This window comes from Myxocyprinus asiaticus, chromosome 37 (assembly GCF_019703515.2).
Source record: "Myxocyprinus asiaticus isolate MX2 ecotype Aquarium Trade chromosome 37, UBuf_Myxa_2, whole genome shotgun sequence".
NCBI lineage: Eukaryota > Metazoa > Chordata > Actinopteri > Cypriniformes > Catostomidae > Myxocyprinus > Myxocyprinus asiaticus.
In genome coordinates this window covers 15,670,278-15,694,519 of record NC_059380.1, presented here as the reverse complement: position 1 = coordinate 15,694,519, position 24,242 = coordinate 15,670,278, and the positions used below count along the sequence as shown (strand labels likewise).

General features: G+C 38.4%; 1 protein-coding gene across 1 annotated transcript in view; it reads left to right on the top strand.

Moving 5' to 3' along the window:
• The first annotated feature begins 1,575 nt into the window (after positions 1-1,575).
• Positions 1,576-24,242, top strand: part of LOC127428061 (inactive N-acetylated-alpha-linked acidic dipeptidase-like protein 2) — a 475,761-nt gene continuing 453,094 nt past the window's right edge. Inside the window, exon 1 of the mRNA XM_051676110.1 lies at positions 1,576-1,667. Coding sequence (XP_051532070.1) covers positions 1,625-1,667 — 43 coding nt within the window. The 5' untranslated portion in view covers positions 1,576-1,624. The remainder of the gene's footprint in view (positions 1,668-24,242) is intronic.

Sequence of the window (24,242 nt, the reverse complement as noted above, 5' to 3'; positions counted from 1 at the left end):
AGAGCTGAAATATTCTTCTACAATTTTCAGTTTGTTTTCAGCAGAAGAAAGTCACACATCTGGGATGGCATGAGGGTGAGTAAATGATGAAATAATTTTCATTTTTGGGTGAACTAATCCTTTAAGTTTTATAATCATTTAGTTTATAATCTTCATCTATGCCAAGTCCTGTTTAAGCATCCAGATTAAAAAATGCTGCATTGGCGTTATTAAAATGAGACTATTAACATGCTGCACCATTTCTTAAATTTGGAAGCAATCACAGGCTTCATGTGAGCTTTGGTAGAGGGCAATATTATCAGTGAGTAATTACTTAAATTTGGTCTATTCCTCACTCAAAGCATTCATATGGCTTTAGAAGACTTGGAGTATTGCTAATGAATCATATTAACTGCTTTTATGATTCTTTATTGGTGCTTTTTCATGTTTTTGTCCTCCTTTGTACTTGACAGACATGGTCATTATGAAATGTCATTGTATGGCAAGATTTAAAAAAATAAATAAAAAATTGTGTTCCACGAAAAAATAACAGCATATACATTAATGTGTAACACACTGTATATGGTGTATACTGACTTAATTTGTTAAAAATGCTCTTGCTTCCCAGGAAATAACATGTTGTGTAGTTGAGCTACAGTATTTGGGCCTTCACGTTGTTTGTATCTGTTTTTGGCTACAGATATATTCAAATTACAGGCTTGATAAACAGCTGCGTGTTGTTTGTCTTTTTCAGTGAAAGAAAGTGCACCACATTAATTAAGCAGTCTTATTATTTCAAACAAAACATCAGTAGCCTAGCTGGTTTGGGCAAAAACTCTGAATAACTTGGAAAAGATAGCCTTTAACATGTTTTGCGGCGTCGAGTCTGGTCAGGACACAGTGTTATACATTTACAAGTTCGCATTGAAAAAACAAAAAAGATTGTTTTCTAATATCTGATTATAATTGTTCTCTCCAAACCATTTGTCATCATCTGTGCTGTTTTATCCTTGCATTTATGAAAGTACATTTGAGGACTAAACAAAGAAGAACATCGATGATTCATGCCATTGGGCCATTCTGTGGAAGTTCCACTCCTCATTGGCTTCATTGTCATATCTGCTTACAAGGCAAAGATAAAGTCTGAATAAGGTTTATATTCCCCTTAGGGGAAAAGAAGCTCTAGGTTTATTGCTGTTTTCTTGTCTTCTCCCCTTAATATCACCATTTAAGAAGTTGCAATTACTACACAAACAGTCTAAAAACTGTAACAATAAAGAGGCTGGATCTTTTAGTGTCCCAGCAAGTATTTCCCAGGTGTGTCCTGAATAATATTTTGCATTAAGTAACTGTTTTACAATGCAACGGAGTAAGTTATCGAGCTGGTGTGTCCAGTTTCAGCAGGTGCTTGCGGCACAGCTGGGTGGAGGAGGTGCAGAACAGGTCGGATGAGTACAGGTGAGCCAGGAAGCAGCTTATGCTGATTTGTCAACATGAGTGGAAATCCTCCTTAGAGCCACACTTGAGAGAGGGAGACAGAGCTACATGGGAACCTATTAGATAACCAATTCTCCTGTCAACCGCCTCACAGGGGGAGAGAGTAAGCGAGCGAGAGAGAGAGGGGAAGAGAGAGAGTGTTCTTGCAATGGTGGACACACAGGGATTCCATTCAAACCCAGCCCTGCAAGGTAAATGTTTATATTGCCACCCCTTTTATCTTTGTAATGAGCGCAGAGCTTGGTTAGCTCACTTCACTGTTTGAATGGGGAGTTGTGCAGGTGCAACAGGCTTCTGGTCTGTTAGACTCACGCAGAGAACCGTCTGTTTCCAATGGCTTTGGCAAAGGAGGCTCTTGGGTTTTCTTAGGTAATGTTCACTAGGTGAGATGGTACAGCACAAGAATCTGGAGACCAGCTGTATTTCAGTAACTCTTTTGCTGCTGCTGAAGGATCGGAGGCTGATGGTGTTGGAGAAAGTTGTATTCACGCATAGTTTAACACATTGGTTACTTAAAAGGAAGGGGAGGTCTAGGTTTTAGGCTTGTCACTTTGCATTTTAATGTGGTCAGTTAATGTTTATATATATATATATATATATATATATATATATATATATATATATATATATATATATACAGCATAGTTCAGAATAGTAATAACTGCATGTGGTCTTTTAAAAAAAAGCTACTGCCATCTTTGTGGCCTGGATTACTGTACTCTTTAAAGCATTACATTATTATGGACAATTTAAATGCTACTGGTTTAGTTTAAATAGTTTTTTTTTTGTTTCTATATTTATCTATCGGCCATATTTTGAAATATATCAAGCAGGGTCAAATAAACTTTCTGCTGCTGTAATTAAATGGAATAAAAAAAGGAACATTCCAGCATGTGAAAGTGTGTTTGTGTGTGTGTTGAAGTATGTATAATTTTACAGTTTGTGCTTGTGAGTACTTGATTTCATGTGTATGTGTGTCCCAGTGTGGATATGTGTGTGATTACTCCAACATGTGTTGGCATGCAAATGTGTGGGTGGGATTGTGTTGTACAATAAGCTATTCTTTATCACCTCTCTCACTCACACTTGCATTCTATTCAGGTAGCTCATTAATTCAGCCCTCTTAATCTCAAAGGTGGACAATAGTGTGCAGTGCTTGAAGTGGGCGGGTCATTAGTACACAGTACCTGCACTTCTCTAATTTAGTCAACAGAGTACTGGCAGTTTTTCTCGCGTACTACCACTTCTCAGAGTCTCCCGGTACGATGTAATTTCTTTATTTAATGTAATACAGTGGATGATTTGATGCGGTCCGCCACTTTATCTGACGGATATCTGTCTGACGGATTTTGATAAAATTGCTCGTTAAAAGTAATAACGTGAAGAATCATTAAACCTGCACACATGCAGGCCACAATATGCAGAAAAGAACAGCGACAAGAATTTAGATCACTAGTTCTGTACAGCAGTACCGCCGCTCCCTAAACGCAGAGTATGTAGCCTGTGTAGGGCACCATGCGCAGAAATGCTGTCTGTTCGCGCTCCAGTTGTCAATTACACATTCGGCAGAGCAAAAGGCATTTACACTTAACGTGGATGTTTACATGGATTTATACACTTAATCAGCCCGAAGTAGCTGCAATAGTTTCCAGTACCCCCGTGAGGGCGCGAGGTAAATGCGTAAATACTGCTTGCGGGACTCGGGACAAAGTACACTGATATATTGCTGCAGATTTAAATATTTACACTTAAAAACTGATGTCATAAGAGCCCATATTTACAGAATCACCCTGAAAATCACCATCACCATGTCACAGAAAAGCCTGCGTTATCATTAGAGCCACAACTTACCTTGGTGTGCTGCAGTTGGAGCTGCAATTTTAATCTTGAAATATCTGCTTGACTTGGTGTAAAATGGTGTTGCATGACGAAACTATTATTTTTTTCACTGTGCAGAGTGAAGAAAGTGTTTCACTTTGTTTATATAGCTTAATGCTGCTGCAGTGATGACTCGGCTTGAGTGACAGTCTGTGACAGCACGTGCAGCTATGTGAAATTCTGCTGTCGTAAAAGTCTCATTCAGAAATCTCTCAATAAATTATGAATTAATTAAAATTAAACCCAGTAATGTAACGACAGGAATGCCGTCCATTGTAACGAAGTAAAAGTAATTTTTTTTTCATTCACAATTTATTTGAGTGAGAGTAAAAATCACCCACTTTTAAACCTACTCTAAAAGTATTTATTTTTTCTCCAAAACGTTACTGTAAATGTAATGGAGTAAATGTAGTGTGTTCCTACCCACCTCATTATTACATTGACAGGGAAATCAGCCAATCACAGCGCTGATTCCTCTCACTTTTCGTCTGTTTTTTACTATTACCCCTCAGATTCATGCCACATCTTTGAAATCTCAATGAGGACACAAGGATGCCTTTATGTGCTTGTAGTGTTGGACAGCATACTTAAGAAAAATGTCTACTTTACACACTATTTTTGCTCATATTTTTGTACTTTCTTATCCAAAAATTATTGAGGACACACTGCCCCCTTGCCTTCCAGGAGAAAACGTATACAGTATTTGGGGTTATCCAGCCATATCTTTTTTGTATTTGTAGTCTGAATGATAAAGGACAGACTTCTGAAGTACAGCCGGGTGTGGGGATGTAATGACCCAGCCTTGCCCTTGCCTTCTGCTGCAATGCTATCTGACACACTGCTCAAAAAGCACATCATCCTTCATTTACCACACATATCACATCCCTTTTGTTCACCGCTTCCTTTTGAAACATGATCTTTTGAATTTCAAAGGCAAAGAGAAAAGCAATGCTTCATCCTGGTATCTAAAACCTGGTGGGACGTCCTTTGTTATCTGTCCTTAGATCGGTTGTTCCTTGGCCATTGATTAGCAAAGCTCTGAGCACCTTAGGTTTACAAAGGCTAGCAGATACCTAAATTTACCTAATTTCCTCTTGCACCTGTTACACCTCTCGGTCAGCACATGGAACAGAAAGGATGGTTGTACTATGTGGGCCAGGTGGAAGATGGTGACCTATTTATTTCTGCATCAAAAAAGAAATAGACAATGAGGGAAATCAAATGAGAGGAAGACTTTTCTGTTTTAAAGGTATACAGTATTTCACCTTAAATTATGGCATCATTTAATAAGCCTTGTGTCATTCCAAACCTGTATGACTCTCTTGCTTCCGCTGAACACAAAAGAAGAATGTATTGGCCACTCTCTTCCATATAATAAAAAAAAAAAAAAAAAAAAAACAATAATGGGGACCATGTCCTCTAAATCCATACAATAGATTTGTGTGATGTACAGGCCAAATATTAAAGGAATAGTTCACACAAAAATGAAGATTTGTTGATAATTTACTCACCCTCAGGCCATCCAAGATGTGTCTGAGTTTCTTTCTTCATCAAAACAGAATTTAAGACTTTTAGGATTTCATTTCAGGCCTCCTCCTCTAAACAATGCAAGTGAATGTCCTCCATTTTTTTGACAGTCCAAAATGCATATTTAGGGTGCATTAAAATAATCCACTCACCTCCAGTCGACAAATAAAGTTCTTCTGAACCCAAATGATTGATTAGTTTGAGAAACAAAACAATACTTATATACTTTTTAGCTACAAATGTTCACTTCCGTACATCTCTGTGATGTGCGCTCATGAGAGGGATGACGTAAGCTCGTTGGTAAGGTCACGCGTCACATGGAGGAGGAGGCAGGAAGCTCGTCATTGTTTACAATAAGAACTTGCACAGAACACAGACCAAGCGCCGTTCACAAACCAAAACAGTCCAAAACAATTTCAAAACAATATGAAATAAAATAAAAAATAATTTCCAAATAAAACAAACTAAAAAAAAACTATGTAAACAATGACGCGCTTCATGACTCCTCCTCCATGTGACCTTACCAACGAGCTTACGTCATCCCTCTCATAAGCGCACATCACAGAGATGTACAGAAGCGAGCATTTGTAGTTAAAAAGCATATAAGTATTGTTTTGTTTCTCAAAATAATCAATCGTTTGCATTCAGCAGAACTTTATTTGTTGACTGGAGTCGTGTGGATTATTTTGATACACCCTAAATATGCATTTTGGACCGTCAAAAAATGGAGTACATTCACTTGCATTGTTTAGAGAAAGAGGCCTGAAATGAAATCCTATAAGTCTTAAATTATGTTTTGATGAAGAAAGAAACTCAGATATATCTTGGATGGCCTGAGGGTGAGTAAATTATCAGCAAATTTTCATTTTTGGGTGAACTATTTCTTTAAGATAATGTTTGGTCAGGAGTCACACTAGAACCAATGACATTTGATGTCCAAACTGATGTGTCTAATGGCACCATATTTGTGGCAAAGATCAAAAATTTTTAGTGAATAATGACTTTGGCTTCAGAAGATTTGGAATGTAGTGCTCAAGTTGTATGAATTACTTTTTGAAAGACATCAGGATTTCATGACCTTGGTGTTGTGTTCGAAGATCAGTTGAACTTCACTGACCACATTGGAAGGACTGCCTGATCATGCAGATTTGCTTTGTACAACATTAGGAAGATCAGACCCTTCCTATCTGAACATGATACATAACTCCTTGTCTAGGGTCTTGTTTTATCCAGACTGGACTACTGCAATGCTCTTCTGGTGGGTTTTCCTTCATGTACAATCAAACCTCTGCAATTGATCCAGAATGTGGCAGCGCGATTGGTGTTCAACGAGCCCAAGAGAGTGCATGTCACGCCTCTCTTCATCAAACTGCACTGGCTGCCAGTGGTTGCTCACATTAATTTCAAGGTGTTGATGCTTGCTTACAGACAGGGGCAGAGCCAGGAGTTTTTCACAGGGGTGGCCGGGCAGGGTCCAGCGATCAGTCTGTGGTGGCACATCGTCGGAGGGGAGGGGGGCTTGTTCGTGTCATCGGACTGGTCAAAAGATGATGGTTGTTGGTGTAGAAAGACTAACTAAACTGTGCCCAAGACAAAAAATGACCAAAATGGCAATTGCCAATGGGGTGGCCAGGCTTCGGTCCACCCTTGGCCACCCCCTAGCTCCGCCCCTGCTTACAAAACAAGAACTGGTTCTGCACCCCCTTATCTACACTCACTACTTCAGGTCTATGTGCTCTCCAGAAGCTTATGTTCTGTGGGTGAATGGCACCTCGTGGTGCCATCTCATAGAAACAAAAATTCACTTTCCTGGAATTTAACTTTGACTGTTCCCTGCTGGTGGAATGACCTGCCGAATTCCACCCGAGCAGCTGTTTCTCTAGCCTCTTTCAAAAAATACATAAAGACACAGCTCTTTCGTGAGCACTTTACCCAACCCTACTAATGCACTGTCTGCTTCATAAAAATAAAATAAAAAAATAAATAAAAAAATCCTATCCATTCTTCTACACCTGTCTCTCACCTTCCTTGCTATGTGTACTTCTCTAAGCAATTTTGAAACTTGTATTACAGCACGTTGCTTCCTACTGTCTCCCTTATGATGAATCACTTCTATTGTTCTCATTGGTAAGTTGCTTTGGATAAAAGCGTCTGCTAAATGAATAAATGTAAAATGTACGTATATGTAAATGTAATGAGGTTTAGAGGGACTTCAGTTTTAAATTTTTCACTTTATTTATGCAGTATGTTAAGGCTGCACAATTAACTGAAAAACTAATCGCAATTACAGTTACAGCACTCACGATTATGCAATCATGGAAACTGACGATTACAGCATTCAGATTAAGTCTACTCCTGTTGCATTAATGGTTTCTATTTAGAATGTGTTTTTGCAGCGGATGAGTTTCTAACCAATCCCAGACGTGTACGTTGAGCAATGAAATGGCAATGGCCAATCAGAGACGTAGTGAGTCCTATCAGTAATGACAACCAATCCTTATGCACAAGTTTTGAATAGTCTGACATCCAGATACAGTGGCATGCAAAAGTTTGGGCACCCCTGACCAAAATTTCTGTTGCTGTGAATAGTTAAGTGAGTAGAAGATGAATTGATCTCCAAAAGGCATGAAGTTAAAGATGAAACATTCTTTTCAACATTTTAAGCAAGATAAGTGTATTATTTTTGTTTTGCACAATTTTAGAGTGAAAAAAAAAGGAAAGGAGCACCATGCAAAAGTTTGGGCACCCCAAGAGATTTTAGCTCTCAGATAACTTTTACCAAGGTCTCAGACCTTAATTAGCTTGTTAGGGCTATGGCTTGTTCACAATCATCGTTTGGAAAAGCCAGGTGATGCAAATTTCAAAGCTTTACAAATACTCTTACTCCTCAAACCTTGTCCCAACAATCAGCAGCCATGGGCTCCTCTAAGCAGCTGCCTAGCACTCTGAAAATGTAAATAATTGATGCCCACAAAGCAGGAGAATCCTATAAGAAGATAGCAAAGCGTTTTCAGGTAGCCGTTTCCTCAGTTTGTAATGTAATTAAGAAATGGTAGTTAACAGGAACGGTGGCGGTCAAGTTAAGGTCTGGAAGACCAAGAAAACTTTCAGAGAGAACTGTTCGTAGGATTGCTAGAAAGGCAAATCAAAACCCCTGTTTGACTGCAATTTGACTGCAAATTTAGCAGACTCTGCAGTAGTGGTACACTGTTCTACTGTGCAGCGACACCTGCACAAATATGACCTTCATGGAAGACTCATGAGAAGAAAACCTTTCCTGCGTCCTCGCCACAAAATTCAGCGTCAGAAGTTTGCAAATGAACATCTAAACAAGCCTGATGCATTCTGGAAACAAGTCCTATGAACTGATGAAGTTAAAATCTAACTTTTTGGCCACAATGAGCAAAGGTATGCTTGGAGAAAAAAGGGTGCAGAATTTCATGAAAAGAACACCTCACCAACTGTTAAGCACAGGGTTGGATCGATCATGCTTTGGGCTTGTGTTGCAGCTAGCGGCATGCGGAACATTTCACTGGTAGAAGGAAGAATGGATTAAATTAAATACCGGCAAATTCTGGAAGCAAACATCACACCATCTGTAAAAAGCTGAAGATGAAAAAAGGATGGCTTCTACTACAGTATAACAATCCTAAACACACCTCAAAATCCACAATGGACGACCTCAAGAGGCGCAAGCTGAAGGTCTTGCCATGGCCCTCACAGTCCCCCGACCTAAACATCGAAAATCTGTGGATAGACCTCAAAAGAGCAGTGCATGCAAGACGGCCCAAGAATCACAGAACTGGAAGCCTTTTGCAAGGAAGAATGGGTGAAAATCCCCCAAACAAGAATTGAAAGACCCTTAGCTGGCCACGAAAAGCATTTACAAGCTGTGATAACTGCCAAAGGGGGTGTTAATAAATACTGACCATGCAGGGTGCCCAAACTTTTGCTTCGGGAACTTTTCCTTTTTATTTTTATTTTTTTTTAAACTGTAAAAGATGGGAATAAAAAAAGTAAAATTGCTTAAAATATTAAAAAAATGTGTCATCTTTAACTTCATGCCTTTTGGAAATCAGGCCATCTTTTGCTTGCTTAGCTATTCACAGCAACAGAAATTTTGATCAGGGGTGCCCAAACTTTTGCATGCCACTGTACTTGCTTTACAGTATATTTCATCTTGGTTTGCGATGGCACACGAAAATTAGTGCTAAAGAAACATCACCTGACACTCTGTAGAACAAAGGTGAGCAATTTTGAATTATTTTCAATTCATTAAATGTCACCCCGTTTTATTTATCATAGGTAAACAACCTGCAAACGAGCAAAACGACAAAACTAAAATGACCCTTGACCGTTATAATCAAGGTACAGACAGGGTCTAAATAAGTGATTTATTGTGTTGTTTAAACAGCTATATTTATTATGAGAGCATTTGTGAGTGCAGAACAGGAGAGTTTGAATTTTGTTGGGCTCCTCAATTTTTGTGTACAACCTAAAAAACAAAACAAACAAAAAAAAAAAGAATAACAGTTGTATTGATGTATTAAACAAGCTACAAATAGCTTGTTTTGAAGTCAGCTTGTTTTGGATGTTTTGGACATTGAAAAAGTCTTAAACTTCAAATTTCACAGACCATCGTCACTATTTGACCCACAACAGCTATTGGTAGATTTAAATTTTAACGAATCACACAAAATCACAAACAGGCTGATCTTATTTTCCAAAGTGCAACCGTTGTGACAGATTTGAGGCCAAACATGATTTAACTATGATCTTATGCGAACAAGATCACAATACAGGATTTTAAATGCAGTAAGGAAGTTCAATCTAAATCGGCTGTTAAGTTTGACTATTGAATATGTCAAGTATTATTATTTGCTGTATGTGGACCAATAATTTAAGCAGTAAAGTCACATATTGCATGTCTGATGGTAGTTTTTGATTTTTATGCTACATTTTTCAGGCTTTGGAAGTGTGTTAAATGTGTGATGATGTGTATACATCAACCTGTTACCCGACACACAGGCATATTGAGTTTTTCACAGGGGTGGCCGGGCAGGGTCCAGCGATCAGTCTGTGGTGGCACATCGTCGGAGGGGAGGGGGCTTGTTCGTGTCATCGGACTGGTCAAAAGATGATGGTTGTTGGTGTAGAAAGACTAACTAAACTGTGCCCAAGACAAAAAATGACCAAAATGGCAATTGCCAATGGGGTGGCCAGGCTTCGGTCCACCCTTGGCCACCCCCTAGCTCCGCCCCTGCTTACAAAACAAGAACTGGTTCTGCACCCCCTTATCTACACTCACTACTTCAGGTCTATGTGCTCTCCAGAAGCTTATGTTCTGTGGGTGAATGGCACCTCGTGGTGCCATCTCATAGAAACAAAAATTCACTTTCCTGGAATTTAACTTTGACTGTTCCCTGCTGGTGGAATGACCTGCCGAATTCCACCCGAGCAGCTGTTTCTCTAGCCTCTTTCAAAAAATACATAAAGACACAGCTCTTTCGTGAGCACTTTACCCGACCCTACTAATGCACTGTCTGCTTCATAAAAATAAAATAAAAAAATAAATAAAAAAATCCTATCCATTCTTCTACACCTGTCTCTCACCTTCCTTGCTATGTGTACTTCTCTAAGCAATTTTGAAACTTGTATTACAGCACGTTGCTTCCTACTGTCTCCCTTATGATGAATCACTTCTATTGTTCTCATTGGTAAGTTGCTTTGGATAAAAGCGTCTGCTAAATGAATAAATGTAAAATGTACGTATATGTAAATGTAATGAGGTTTAGAGGGACTTCAGTTTTAAATTTTTCACTTTATTTATGCAGTATGTTAAGGCTGCACAATTAACTGAAAAACTAATCGCAATTACAGTTACAGCACTCACGATTATGCAATCATGGAAACTGACGATTACAGCATTCAGATTAAGTCTACTCCTGTTGCATTAATGGTTTCTATTTAGAATGTGTTTTTGCAGCGGATGAGTTTCTAACCAATCCCAGACGTGTACGTTGAGCAATGAAATGGCAATGGCCAATCAGAGACGTAGTGAGTCCTATCAGTAATGACAACCAATCCTTATGCACAAGTTTTGAATAGTCTGACATCCAGATACAGTGGCATGCAAAAGTTTGGGCACCCCTGACCAAAATTTCTGTTGCTGTGAATAGTTAAGTGAGTAGAAGATGAATTGATCTCCAAAAGGCATGAAGTTAAAGATGAAACATTCTTTTCAACATTTTAAGCAAGATAAGTGTATTATTTTTGTTTTGCACAATTTTAGAGTGAAAAAAAAAGGAAAGGAGCACCATGCAAAAGTTTGGGCACCCCAAGAGATTTTAGCTCTCAGATAACTTTTACCAAGGTCTCAGACCTTAATTAGCTTGTTAGGGCTATGGCTTGTTCACAATCATCGTTTGGAAAAGCCAGGTGATGCAAATTTCAAAGCTTTACAAATACTCTTACTCCTCAAACCTTGTCCCAACAATCAGCAGCCATGGGCTCCTCTAAGCAGCTGCCTAGCACTCTGAAAATGTAAATAATTGATGCCCACAAAGCAGGAGAATCCTATAAGAAGATAGCAAAGCGTTTTCAGGTAGCCGTTTCCTCAGTTTGTAATGTAATTAAGAAATGGTAGTTAACAGGAACGGTGGCGGTCAAGTTAAGGTCTGGAAGACCAAGAAAACTTTCAGAGAGAACTGTTCGTAGGATTGCTAGAAAGGCAAATCAAAACCCCTGTTTGACTGCAATTTGACTGCAGATTTAGCAGACTCTGCAGTAGTGGTACACTGTTCTACTGTGCAGCGACACCTGCACAAATATGACCTTCATGGAAGACTCATGAGAAGAAAACCTTTCCTGCGTCCTCGCCACAAAATTCAGCGTCAGAAGTTTGCAAATGAACATCTAAACAAGCCTGATGCATTCTGGAAACAAGTCCTATGAACTGATGAAGTTAAAATCTAACTTTTTGGCCACAATGAGCAAAGGTATGCTTGGAGAAAAAAGGGTGCAGAATTTCATGAAAAGAACACCTCACCAACTGTTAAGCACAGGGTTGGATCGATCATGCTTTGGGCTTGTGTTGCAGCTAGCGGCATGCGGAACATTTCACTGGTAGAAGGAAGAATGGATTAAATTAAATACCGGCAAATTCTGGAAGCAAACATCACACCATCTGTAAAAAGCTGAAGATGAAAAAAGGATGGCTTCTACTACAGTATAACAATCCTAAACACACCTCAAAATCCACAATGGACGACCTCAAGAGGCGCAAGCTGAAGGTCTTGCCATGGCCCTCACAGTCCCCCGACCTAAACATCGAAAATCTGTGGATAGACCTCAAAAGAGCAGTGCATGCAAGACGGCCCAAGAATCACAGAACTGGAAGCCTTTTGCAAGGAAGAATGGGTGAAAATCCCCCAAACAAGAATTGAAAGACCCTTAGCTGGCCACGAAAAGCATTTACAAGCTGTGATAACTGCCAAAGGGGGTGTTAATAAATACTGACCATGCAGGGTGCCCAAACTTTTGCTTCGGGAACTTTTCCTTTTTATTTTTATTTTTTTTTAAACTGTAAAAGATGGGAATAAAAAAAGTAAAATTGCTTAAAATATTAAAAAAATGTGTCATCTTTAACTTCATGCCTTTTGGAAATCAGGCCATCTTTTGCTTGCTTAGCTATTCACAGCAACAGAAATTTTGATCAGGGGTGCCCAAACTTTTGCATGCCACTGTACTTGCTTTACAGTATATTTCATCTTGGTTTGCGATGGCACACGAAAATTAGTGCTAAAGAAACATCACCTGACACTCTGTAGAACAAAGGTGAGCAATTTTGAATTATTTTCAATTCATTAAATGTCACCCCGTTTTATTTATCATAGGTAAACAACCTGCAAACGAGCAAAACGACAAAACTAAAATGACCCTTGACCGTTATAATCAAGGTACAGACAGGGTCTAAATAAGTGATTTATTGTGTTGTTTAAACAGCTATATTTATTATGAGAGCATTTGTGAGTGCAGAACAGGAGAGTTTGAATTTTGTTGGGCTCCTCAATTTTTGTGTACAACCTAAAAAACAAAACAAACAAAAAAAAAAAGAATAACAGTTGTATTGATGTATTAAACAAGCTACAAATAGCTTGTTTTGAAGTCAGCTTGTTTTGGATGTTTTGGACATTGAAAAAGTCTTAAACTTCAAATTTCACAGACCATCGTCACTATTTGACCCACAACAGCTATTGGTAGATTTAAATTTTAACGAATCACACAAAATCACAAACAGGCTGATCTTATTTTCCAAAGTGCAACCGTTGTGACAGATTTGAGGCCAAACATGATTTAACTATGATCTTATGCGAACAAGATCACAATACAGGATTTTAAATGCAGTAAGGAAGTTCAATCTAAATCGGCTGTTAAGTTTGACTATTGAATATGTCAAGTATTATTATTTGCTGTATGTGGACCAATAATTTAAGCAGTAAAGTCACATATTGCATGTCTGATGGTAGTTTTTGATTTTTATGCTACATTTTTCAGGCTTTGGAAGTGTGTTAAATGTGTGATGATGTGTATACATCAACCTGTTACCCGACACACAGGCATATTGAGTTTTTCACAGGGGTGGCCGGGCAGGGTCCAGCGATCAGTCTGTGGTGGCACATCGTCGGAGGGGAGGGGGCTTGTTCGTGTCATCGGACTGGTCAAAAGATGATGGTTGTTGGTGTAGAAAGACTAACTAAACTGTGCCCAAGACAAAAAATGACCAAAATGGCAATTGCCAATGGGGTGGCCAGGCTTCGGTCCACCCTTGGCCACCCCCTAGCTCCGCCCCTGCTTACAAAACAAGAACTGGTTCTGCACCCCCTTATCTACACTCACTACTTCAGGTCTATGTGCTCTCCAGAAGCTTATGTTCTGTGGGTGAATGGCACCTCGTGGTGCCATCTCATAGAAACAAAAATTCACTTTCCTGGAATTTAACTTTGACTGTTCCCTGCTGGTGGAATGACCTGCCGAATTCCACCCGAGCAGCTGTTTCTCTAGCCTCTTTCAAAAAATACATAAAGACACAGCTCTTTCGTGAGCACTTTACCCGACCCTACTAATGCACTGTCTGCTTCATAAAAATAAAATAAAAAAATAAATAAAAAAATCCTATCCATTCTTCTACACCTGTCTCTCACCTTCCTTGCTATGTGTACTTCTCTAAGCAATTTTGAAACTTGTATTACAGCACGTTGCTTCCTACTGTCTCCCTTATGATGAATCACTTCTATTGTTCTCATTGGTAAGTTGCTTTGGATAAAAGCGTCTGCTAAATGAATAAATGTAAAATGTATGTATATGTAAATGTAATGAGGTTTAGAGGGACTTCAGTTTTAAATTTTTCACTTTATTTATGCAGTATGTTAAGGCTGCACAATTAACTGAAAAACGAATCGCAATTACAGTTACAGCACTCACGATTATGCAATCATGGAAACTGACGATTACAGCATTCAGATTAAGTCTACTCCTGTTGCATTAATGGTTTCTATTTAGAATGTGTTTTTGCAGCGGATGAGTTTCTAACCAATCCCAGACGTGTACGTTGAGCAATGAAATGGCAATGGCCAATCAGAGACGTAGTGAGTCCTATCAGTAATGACAACCAATCCTTATGCACAAGTTTTGAATAGTCTGACATCCAGATACAGTGGCATGCAAAAGTTTGGGCACCCCTGACCAAAATTTCTGTTGCTGTGAATAGTTAAGTGAGTAGAAGATGAATTGATCTCCAAAAGGCATGAAGTTAAAGATGAAACATTCTTTTCAACATTTTAAGCAAGATAAGTGTATTATTTTTGTTTTGCACAATTTTAGAGTGAAAAAAAAAGGAAAGGAGCACCATGCAAAAGTTTGGGCACCCCAAGAGATTTTAGCTCTCAGATAACTTTTACCAAGGTCTCAGACCTTAATTAGCTTGTTAGGGCTATGGCTTGTTCACAATCATCGTTTGGAAAAGCCAGGTGATGCAAATTTCAAAGCTTTACAAATACTCTTACTCCTCAAACCTTGTCCCAACAATCAGCAGCCATGGGCTCCTCTAAGCAGCTGCCTAGCACTCTGAAAATGTAAATAATTGATGCCCACAAAGCAGGAGAATCCTATAAGAAGATAGCAAAGCGTTTTCAGGTAGCCGTTTCCTCAGTTTGTAATGTAATTAAGAAATGGTAGTTAACAGGAACGGTGGCGGTCAAGTTAAGGTCTGGAAGACCAAGAAAACTTTCAGAGAGAACTGTTCGTAGGATTGCTAGAAAGGCAAATCAAAACCCCTGTTTGACTGCAATTTGACTGCAGATTTAGCAGACTCTGCAGTAGTGGTACACTGTTCTACTGTGCAGCGACACCTGCACAAATATGACCTTCATGGAAGACTCATGAGAAGAAAACCTTTCCTGCGTCCTCGCCACAAAATTCAGCGTCAGAAGTTTGCAAATGAACATCTAAACAAGCCTGATGCATTCTGGAAACAAGTCCTATGAACTGATGAAGTTAAAATCTAACTTTTTGGCCACAATGAGCAAAGGTATGCTTGGAGAAAAAAGGGTGCAGAATTTCATGAAAAGAACACCTCACCAACTGTTAAGCACAGGGTTGGATCGATCATGCTTTGGGCTTGTGTTGCAGCTAGCGGCATGCGGAACATTTCACTGGTAGAAGGAAGAATGGATTAAATTAAATACCGGCAAATTCTGGAAGCAAACATCACACCATCTGTAAAAAGCTGAAGATGAAAAAAGGATGGCTTCTACTACAGTATAACAATCCTAAACACACCTCAAAATCCACAATGGACGACCTCAAGAGGCGCAAGCTGAAGGTCTTGCCATGGCCCTCACAGTCCCCCGACCTAAACATCGAAAATCTGTGGATAGACCTCAAAAGAGCAGTGCATGCAAGACGGCCCAAGAATCACAGAACTGGAAGCCTTTTGCAAGGAAGAATGGGTGAAAATCCCCCAAACAAGAATTGAAAGACCCTTAGCTGGCCACGAAAAGCATTTACAAGCTGTGATAACTGCCAAAGGGGGTGTTAATAAATACTGACCATGCAGGGTGCCCAAACTTTTGCTTCGGGAACTTTTCCTTTTTATTTTTATTTTTTTTAAACTGTAAAAGATGGGAATAAAAAAAGTAAAATTGCTTAAAATATTAAAAAAATGTGTCATCTTTAACTTCATGCCTTTTGGAAATCAGGCCATCTTTTGCTTGCTTAGCTATTCACAGCAACAGAAATTTTGATCAGGGGTGCCCAAACTTTTGCATGCCACTGTACTTGCTTTACAGTATATTTCATCTTGGTTTGCGATGGCACACGAAAATTAGTGCTAAAGAAACATCACCTGACACTCTGTAGAACAAAGGTGAGCAATTTTGAATTATTTTCAATTCATTAAATGTCACCCCGTTTTATTTATCATAGGTAAACAACCTGCAAACGAGCAAAACGACAAAACTAAAATGACCCTTGACCGTTATAATCAAGGTACAGACAGGGTCTAAATAAGTGATTTATTGTGTTGTTTAAACAGCTATATTTATTATGAGAGCATTTGTGAGTGCAGAACAGGAGAGTTTGAATTTTGTTGGGCTCCTCAATTTTTGTGTACAACCTAAAAAACAAAACAAACAAAAAAAAAAGAATAACAGTTGTATTGATGTATTAAACAAGCTACAAATAGCTTGTTTTGAAGTCAGCTTGTTTTGGATGTTTTGGACATTGAAAAAGTCTTAAACTTCAAATTTCACAGACCATCGTCACTATTTGACCCACAACAGCTATTGGTAGATTTAAATTTTAACGAATCACACAAAATCACAAACAGGCTGATCTTATTTTCCAAAGTGCAACCGTTGTGACAGATTTGAGGCCAAACATGATTTAACTATGATCTTATGCGAACAAGATCACAATACAGGATTTTAAATGCAGTAGGGAAGTTCAATCTAAATCGGCTGTTAAGTTTGACTATTGAATATGTCAAGTATTATTATTTGCTGTATGTGGACCAATAATTTAAGCAGTAAAGTCACATATTGCATGTCTGATGGTAGTTTTTGATTTTTATGCTACATTTTTCAGGCTTTGGAAGTGTGTTAAATGTGTGATGATGTGTATACATCAACCTGTTACCTGACACACAGGCATATTGAGTTTTTCACAGGGGTGGCCGGGCAGGGTCCAGCGATCAGTCTGTGGTGGCACATCGTCGGAGGGGAGGGGGGCTTGTTCGTGTCATCGGACTGGTCAAAAGATGATGGTTGTTGGTGTAGAAAGACTAACTAAACTGTGCCCAAGACAAAAAATGACCAAAATGGCAATTGCCAATGGGGTGGCCAGGCTTCGGTCCACCCTTGGCCACCCCCTAGCTCCGCCCCTGCTTACAAAACAAGAACTGGTTCTGCACCCCCTTATCTACACTCACTACTTCAGGTCTATGTGCTCTCCAGAAGCTTATGTTCTGTGGGTGAATGGCACCTCGTGGTGCCATCTCATAGAAACAAAAATTCACTTTCCTGGAATTTAACTTTGACTGTTCCCTGCTGGTGGAATGACCTGCCGAATTCCACCCGAGCAGCTGTTTCTCTAGCCTCTTTCAAAAAATACATAAAGACACAGCTCTTTCGTGAGCACTTTACCCGACCCTACTAATGCACTGTCTGCTTCATAAAAATAAAATAAAAAAATAAATAAAAAAATCCTATCCATTCTTCTACACCTGTCTCTCACCTTCCTTGCTATGTGTACTTCTCTAAGCAATTTTGAAACTTGTATTACAGCACGTTGCTTCCTACTGTCTCCCTTATGATGAATCACTTCTATTGTTCTCATTGGTAAGTTGCTTTGGATAAAAGCGTCTGCTAAATGAATAAATGTAAAATGTACGTATATGTAAATGTAATGAGGTTTAGAGGGACTTCAGTTTTAAATTTTTCACTTTATTTATGCAGTATGTTAAGGCTGCACAATTAACTGAAAAACTAATCGCAATTACAGTTACAGCACTCACGATTATGCAATCATGGAAACTGACGATTACAGCATTCAGATTAAGTCTACTCCTGTTGCATTAATGGTTTCTATTTAGAATGTGTTTTTGCAGCGGATGAGTTTCTAACCAATCCCAGACGTGTACGTTGAGCAATGAAATGGCAATGGCCAATCAGAGACGTAGTGAGTCCTATCAGTAATGACAACCAATCCTTATGCACAAGTTTTGAATAGTCTGACATCCAGATACAGTGGCATGCAAAAGTTTGGGCACCCCTGACCAAAATTTCTGTTGCTGTGAATAGTTAAGTGAGTAGAAGATGAATTGATCTCCAAAAGGCATGAAGTTAAAGATGAAACATTCTTTTCAACATTTTAAGCAAGATAAGTGTATTATTTTTGTTTTGCACAATTTTAGAGTGAAAAAAAAGGAAAGGAGCACCATGCAAAAGTTTGGGCACCCCAAGAGATTTTAGCTCTCAGATAACTTTTACCAAGGTCTCAGACCTTAATTAGCTTGTTAGGGCTATGGCTTGTTCACAATCATCGTTTGGAAAAGCCAGGTGATGCAAATTTCAAAGCTTTACAAATACTCTTACTCCTCAAACCTTGTCCCAACAATCAGCAGCCATGGGCTCCTCTAAGCAGCTGCCTAGCACTCTGAAAATGTAAATAATTGATGCCCACAAAGCAGGAGAATCCTATAAGAAGATAGCAAAGCGTTTTCAGGTAGCCTTTTTCTCAGTTTGTAATGTAATTAAGAAATGGTAGTTAACAGGAACGGTGGAGGTCAAGTTGAGGTCTGGAAGACCAAGAAAGCTTTCAGAGAGAACTGTTCGTAGGATTGCTAGAAAGGCAAATCAAAACCCCTGTTTGACTGCAATTTGACTGCAGATTTAGCAGACTCTGCAGTAGTGGTACACTGTTCTACTGTGCAGCGACACCTGCACAAATATGGCCTTCATGGAAGACTCATGAGAAGAAAACCTTTCCTGCGTCCTCGCCACAAAATTCAGCGTCAGAAGTTTGCAAATGAACATCTAAACAAGCCTGATGCATTCTGGAAACAAGTCCTATGAACTGATGAAGTTAAAATCTAACTTTTTGGCCACAATGAGCAAAGGTATGCTTGGAGAAAAAAGGGTGCAGAATTTCATGAAAAGAACACCTCACCAACTGTTAAGCACAGGGTTGGATTGATCATGCTTTGGGCTTGTGTTGCAGCTAGCGGCATGCGGAACATTTCACTGGTAGAAGGAAGAATGGATTAAATTAAATACCGACAAATTCTGGAAGCAAACATCACACCATCTGTAAAAAGCTGAAGATGAAAAGAGGATGGCTTCTACTACAGTATAACAATCCTAAACACACCTCAAAAACCACAATGGATGACCTCAAGAGGCGCAAGCTGAAGGTCTTGCCATGGCCCTCACAGTCCCCCGACCTAAACATCGAAAATCTGTGGATAGACCTCAAAAGAGCAGTGCATGCAAGACGGCTCAAGAATCACAGAACTGGAAGCCTTTTGCAAGGAAGAATGGGTGAAAATCCCCCAAACAAGAATTGAAAGACCCTTAGCTGGCCACGAAAAGCATTTACAAGCTGTGATAACTGCCAAAGGGGGTGTTAATAAATACTGACCATGCAGGGTGCCCAAACTTTTGTTTCGGGCCCTTTTCCTTTTTTTTTTTTTTTTTTTTTTTTTTAAACTGTAAAAGATGGGAATAAAAAAAGTAAAATTGCTTAAAATATTAAAAAAATGTGTCATCTTTAACTTCATGCCTTTTGGAAATCAGGCCATCTTTTGCTTGCTTAGCTATTCACAGCAACAGAAATTTTGATCAGGGGTGCCCAAACTTTTGCATGCCACTGTACTTGCTTTACAGTATATTTCATCTTGGTTTGCGATGGCACACGAAAATTAGTGCTAAAGAAACATCACCTGACACTCTGTAGAACAAAGGTGAGCAATTTTGAATTATTTTCAAAATTATTATTATTATTTTCATTAAATGTCACCCCATTTTATTTATCATAGGTAAACAACCTGCAAACGAGCAAAACGACAAAACTAAAATGACCCTTGACCGTTATAATCAAGGTACAGACAGGGTCTAAATAAGTGATTTATTGTGTTGTTTAAACAGCTATATTTATTATGAGAGCATTTATGAGTGCAGAACAGGAGAGTTTGAATTTTGTTGGGTTCCTCAATTTTTGTGTACAACCTAAAAAAAAAATTTAAAAAAAAAGAATAACAGTTGTATTGATGTATTAAACAAGCTACAAATAGCTTGTTTTGAAGTCAGCTTGTTTTGGATGTTTTGGACATTGAAAAAGTCTTAAACTTCAAATTTCACAGACCATCGTCACTATTTGACCCACAACAGCTATTGGTAGATTTAAATTTTAACGAATCACACAAAATCACAAACAGGCTGATCTTATTTTCCAAAGTGCAACCGTTGTGACAGATTTGAGGCCAAACATGATTTAACTATGATCTTATGCGAACAAGATCACAATACAGGATTTTAAATGCAGTAAGGAAGTTCAATCTAAATCGGCTGTTAAGTTTGACTATTGAATATGTCAAGTATTATTATTTGCTGTATGTGGACCAATAATTTAAGCAGTAAAGTCACATATTGCATGTCTGATGGTAGTTTTTGATTTTTATGCTACATTTTTCAGGCTTTGGAAGTGTGTTAAATGTGTGATGATGTGTATACATCAACCTGTTACCTGACACACAGGCATATTGACTGAAGTTAAAACTGTTTTGTCAATAGTTCAAAAAGAACCTACATACAGTTCTTCACTGTAAACCATAGATATACCTTTATAATAACCTTTAATAACATTAACAAACATTATTACATTATTTAATGCTTGAAATAAACTGCAGCCCATAACCACCTGATGTTCTGAAGAACCTGCAAGCACGGTTGCCTGCTTAGTGACATCACAGTTATTTCATCTATGAATCATCATTAATAATCGCGATTACAATATCAAGGGCAATAATTATGATTTTTGTCATAATCGTGCAGCCCTACAGTACGTTATTTAGTTTTTCTTTGTTTTAGATTTAGATCTGTCAAAGCTAAATTTTTCTCCTGTCTCGTTCTGCATAATCACTAGTCACCACAAGAACCCAAAACAACCTGACTCAATTAACACCGTGTCACCTCACATTTCCCGGTCCGCTCTGCTACAGAGGATCATACAGGGAGGAAACATCCCATTCAGGCTGGCTGTAGCTGGAACATGCCTGGCAGAACAAATGAGATGGTGTCTACTAGTTCAATAGAGCAGCTGTAAATGGTTGGTTGTTGCATCACAGTTAATCTATTTCCTTTGCATGAATCTTCTTCATGACACTTTGCAACTGTCATTTTGAGCACCTGAATAATTCATGATATTCCTTCGACAGTCGGAATAAAAAATAATGTACCTCGCCCCAAATTTTTTTGCAGATTAAAAACTCTCCATGGGTTTGTAAAGGATTTGTCAGGTCTGTAATGGATTTTGAAGGCTGAAAATGTTACCAGGGAAGTGAAGTCAGAAAGGAAACAGATCTTTGAGCAGTGTGAGTGTGAGAAGTGTCTTCCCCCATCCATAAAAAATAAATGTTAAACTGCTTTTACCTGAGCGCTTCTAATTTTTCTAGTGCTGTATGCACTGGCTACATACAGTTGTGAATGTTTCTGCAATGCTGGGTTTTGCTGGCTATTTAATGGGAGTCAGCCTCTATGACCACCTACACTTTTTTCTCTAACATAATCACTGTTCAAAGTCTGTTTAAGTCTTAATCACTGTTCGTGTAATTTTTCCTGAACTTGCCACCTGAACACTTCAGAATATGTTGATGAGATTCAAACAGTGCCCCATTCCTACTATTCAAATGTGACCCACCATAGCAAATTAATGGGTGAGACTATAACACAGAGGATTTTTGTTTTTGTTTTTTAATCAATCAATTAATCAGACACAATGCTGAACACAATTACTAGGGATGTGCCCGAAGCCGAATACCTTATTCGGAAAGGCACGAATAATGACTTCAAAACGAATAACGAATTCATCCGAATAATAGAAAAAATATTCGGAAGACCGATCATACAATGAGCACAGGTATTAAGCGATATTTTAAATAAACATCTCGAAAATGACAAAACAATGATGAGTCTGTGACGGCAATATTACTACAGTGTAAACCTTATGAATGAAAATGCACACGGTGTGATTCAAGTTCATCAGATGACTCGAAGTCTCAACTTGTCATGAGTAACGTTAAATAAGATACTATATTATACAAATTTTCCACTTTTTAAAATGCCTGTTAATATATAAACACCAAATGTTTCACACAATTCAGACGTAAGGATGCGTAAACCAACCTAAGCGCGATGTTGAATTCCTGACCAGAGAAGTGAAGATTTAATAGCGGAGCTCATCTGCCTGTCTATTAAAGTTGACCACATTTACATCCATATCGCCAGTGAAGGTAATTGCATGGTTTAGCCTTTATCCCCAAACAGTTTAAATGTCCCAAAGAGGTTTAAATACTTGTAAATCTATTCAGAATATTCCTGCACACGGAGGATACCAAAACATGTGCTTTTTTCCCACTTATTTCTTCTAGAAATGTATAGAGTCTCGCTCTTGCTATTCATTCCACTGCATTTTGCTAATTCTGAACATGGAATTTAACTAAATAATTATAATAATAATAATAATAATAATAATTAAAATATGTGCACACAAAATAAGCCTCAGGTGTAGCCTACCATAAAACTTTCTGATATAGATTTACGGTGCTTTCACCTGTTTATAGGCTTAATTATTTTTTTTAATTTCTTTTAATGTTTGTATTTGTAGGCTATTTAATATTCACTGCCAAAATGTGTGCTTGACCTTTTCACAATTGCTTGACACCTCGTGCCTCCAGAATAATATTGCTATACTTGGTAGTGATCAACCAATATGGGTTTTTTATTGGCCGATGCCGATATCCAGAGAGCAGGTTGGCCGATAGGCCGATATAATGCTGATATATCACACAATTTAATATAGTAAATAACATAAACATAAAATTGCTAAAAAATGAATAAACTTATTTAGCCCTATATTTACTCAATTTCACACTAAACTTTACCTTTTTAAAAAATAATCTAAAAAAAATTATATTGTATTTTAAATGGTAGATAGCATTTTCTTCTGATTTCTGTTTAATCATCAATTATTTTATTTTTATTAATTTGCACATAAAGAAATTGTTAATACAGTATATTAGGAAGAAGGAAATAACAGTACACACAGCAGTCCACTAACCATGGATGGCATGTCCACGTTATCAATCGCATTTTCTCCAAAAATACAGAATCAAACCAATTGCACATACAGTGCATAGTGAATAAGACATTTACTTATAGCACACATGAAGTGCTTTTACTTTGAAGTTGAATTAATGCGCTCATGCGGATCCAGTGCAAGCAGCAATCTCCTGACAGTTTAAATGGCTTGGTATGCCTGCTTGGATTGTCACGGACTGACCATCGTGATTTGTGAATCAGAGGAACTTTTGATCCTGAAGTTTTTGATTCTGGCTGATGGAATACGTTCTTCAGAGGAAGATATTAGGTGAGCGCTCGACGGGAAGAAACCGCTGGATTTTCGTGAGGTTTTTAAATCTGTTTAGAAAAGTTACAGGGAACTGTTGAGGAGAGACTGTTAGAATACATGCTTCAGAGGAAGATTTATGAGCGTTCCACAGGATGCTGGATCTGCTGAAATTGTGTGAGGTTGGTTTATTACATCTGTTTAAATGAGATATGCGCATATTTGCGACAGTATATGATATTAGCTTTATTGATATTTGCCTTTTTATCATTAGACAAGACAGTTAAAAGTTACAGGGAACTGTTGAGGAGAACAGGAGAATGAAACCGACAAGCACTTTAACATTATGAGCTCATGCAGACCATTTAAATGACACTGTGTTGCACACTGGTCTATTATTGTAGTAAAATGATGGCACGTAACAACAAAACGAACCATGACTGGTCGTTTACATGTCTCAGTCACTTCACATGCAAGCAGGCGATTCTCAGCACCCTCAAGAAACAAACTGGCCAAAGGGGAAATTTTATCGGCTGATGCGATAATTAAAAAAATTCTGAATATCAGCTGATTTATCGGCCTCTGCTATATATCGGTCAACCATTAATACTTGCGCATTGCACAGACTAGTCTAAATGAAAATTCTGTTTCAGCAGTAATGTCAGAAATACCAGGAGAAA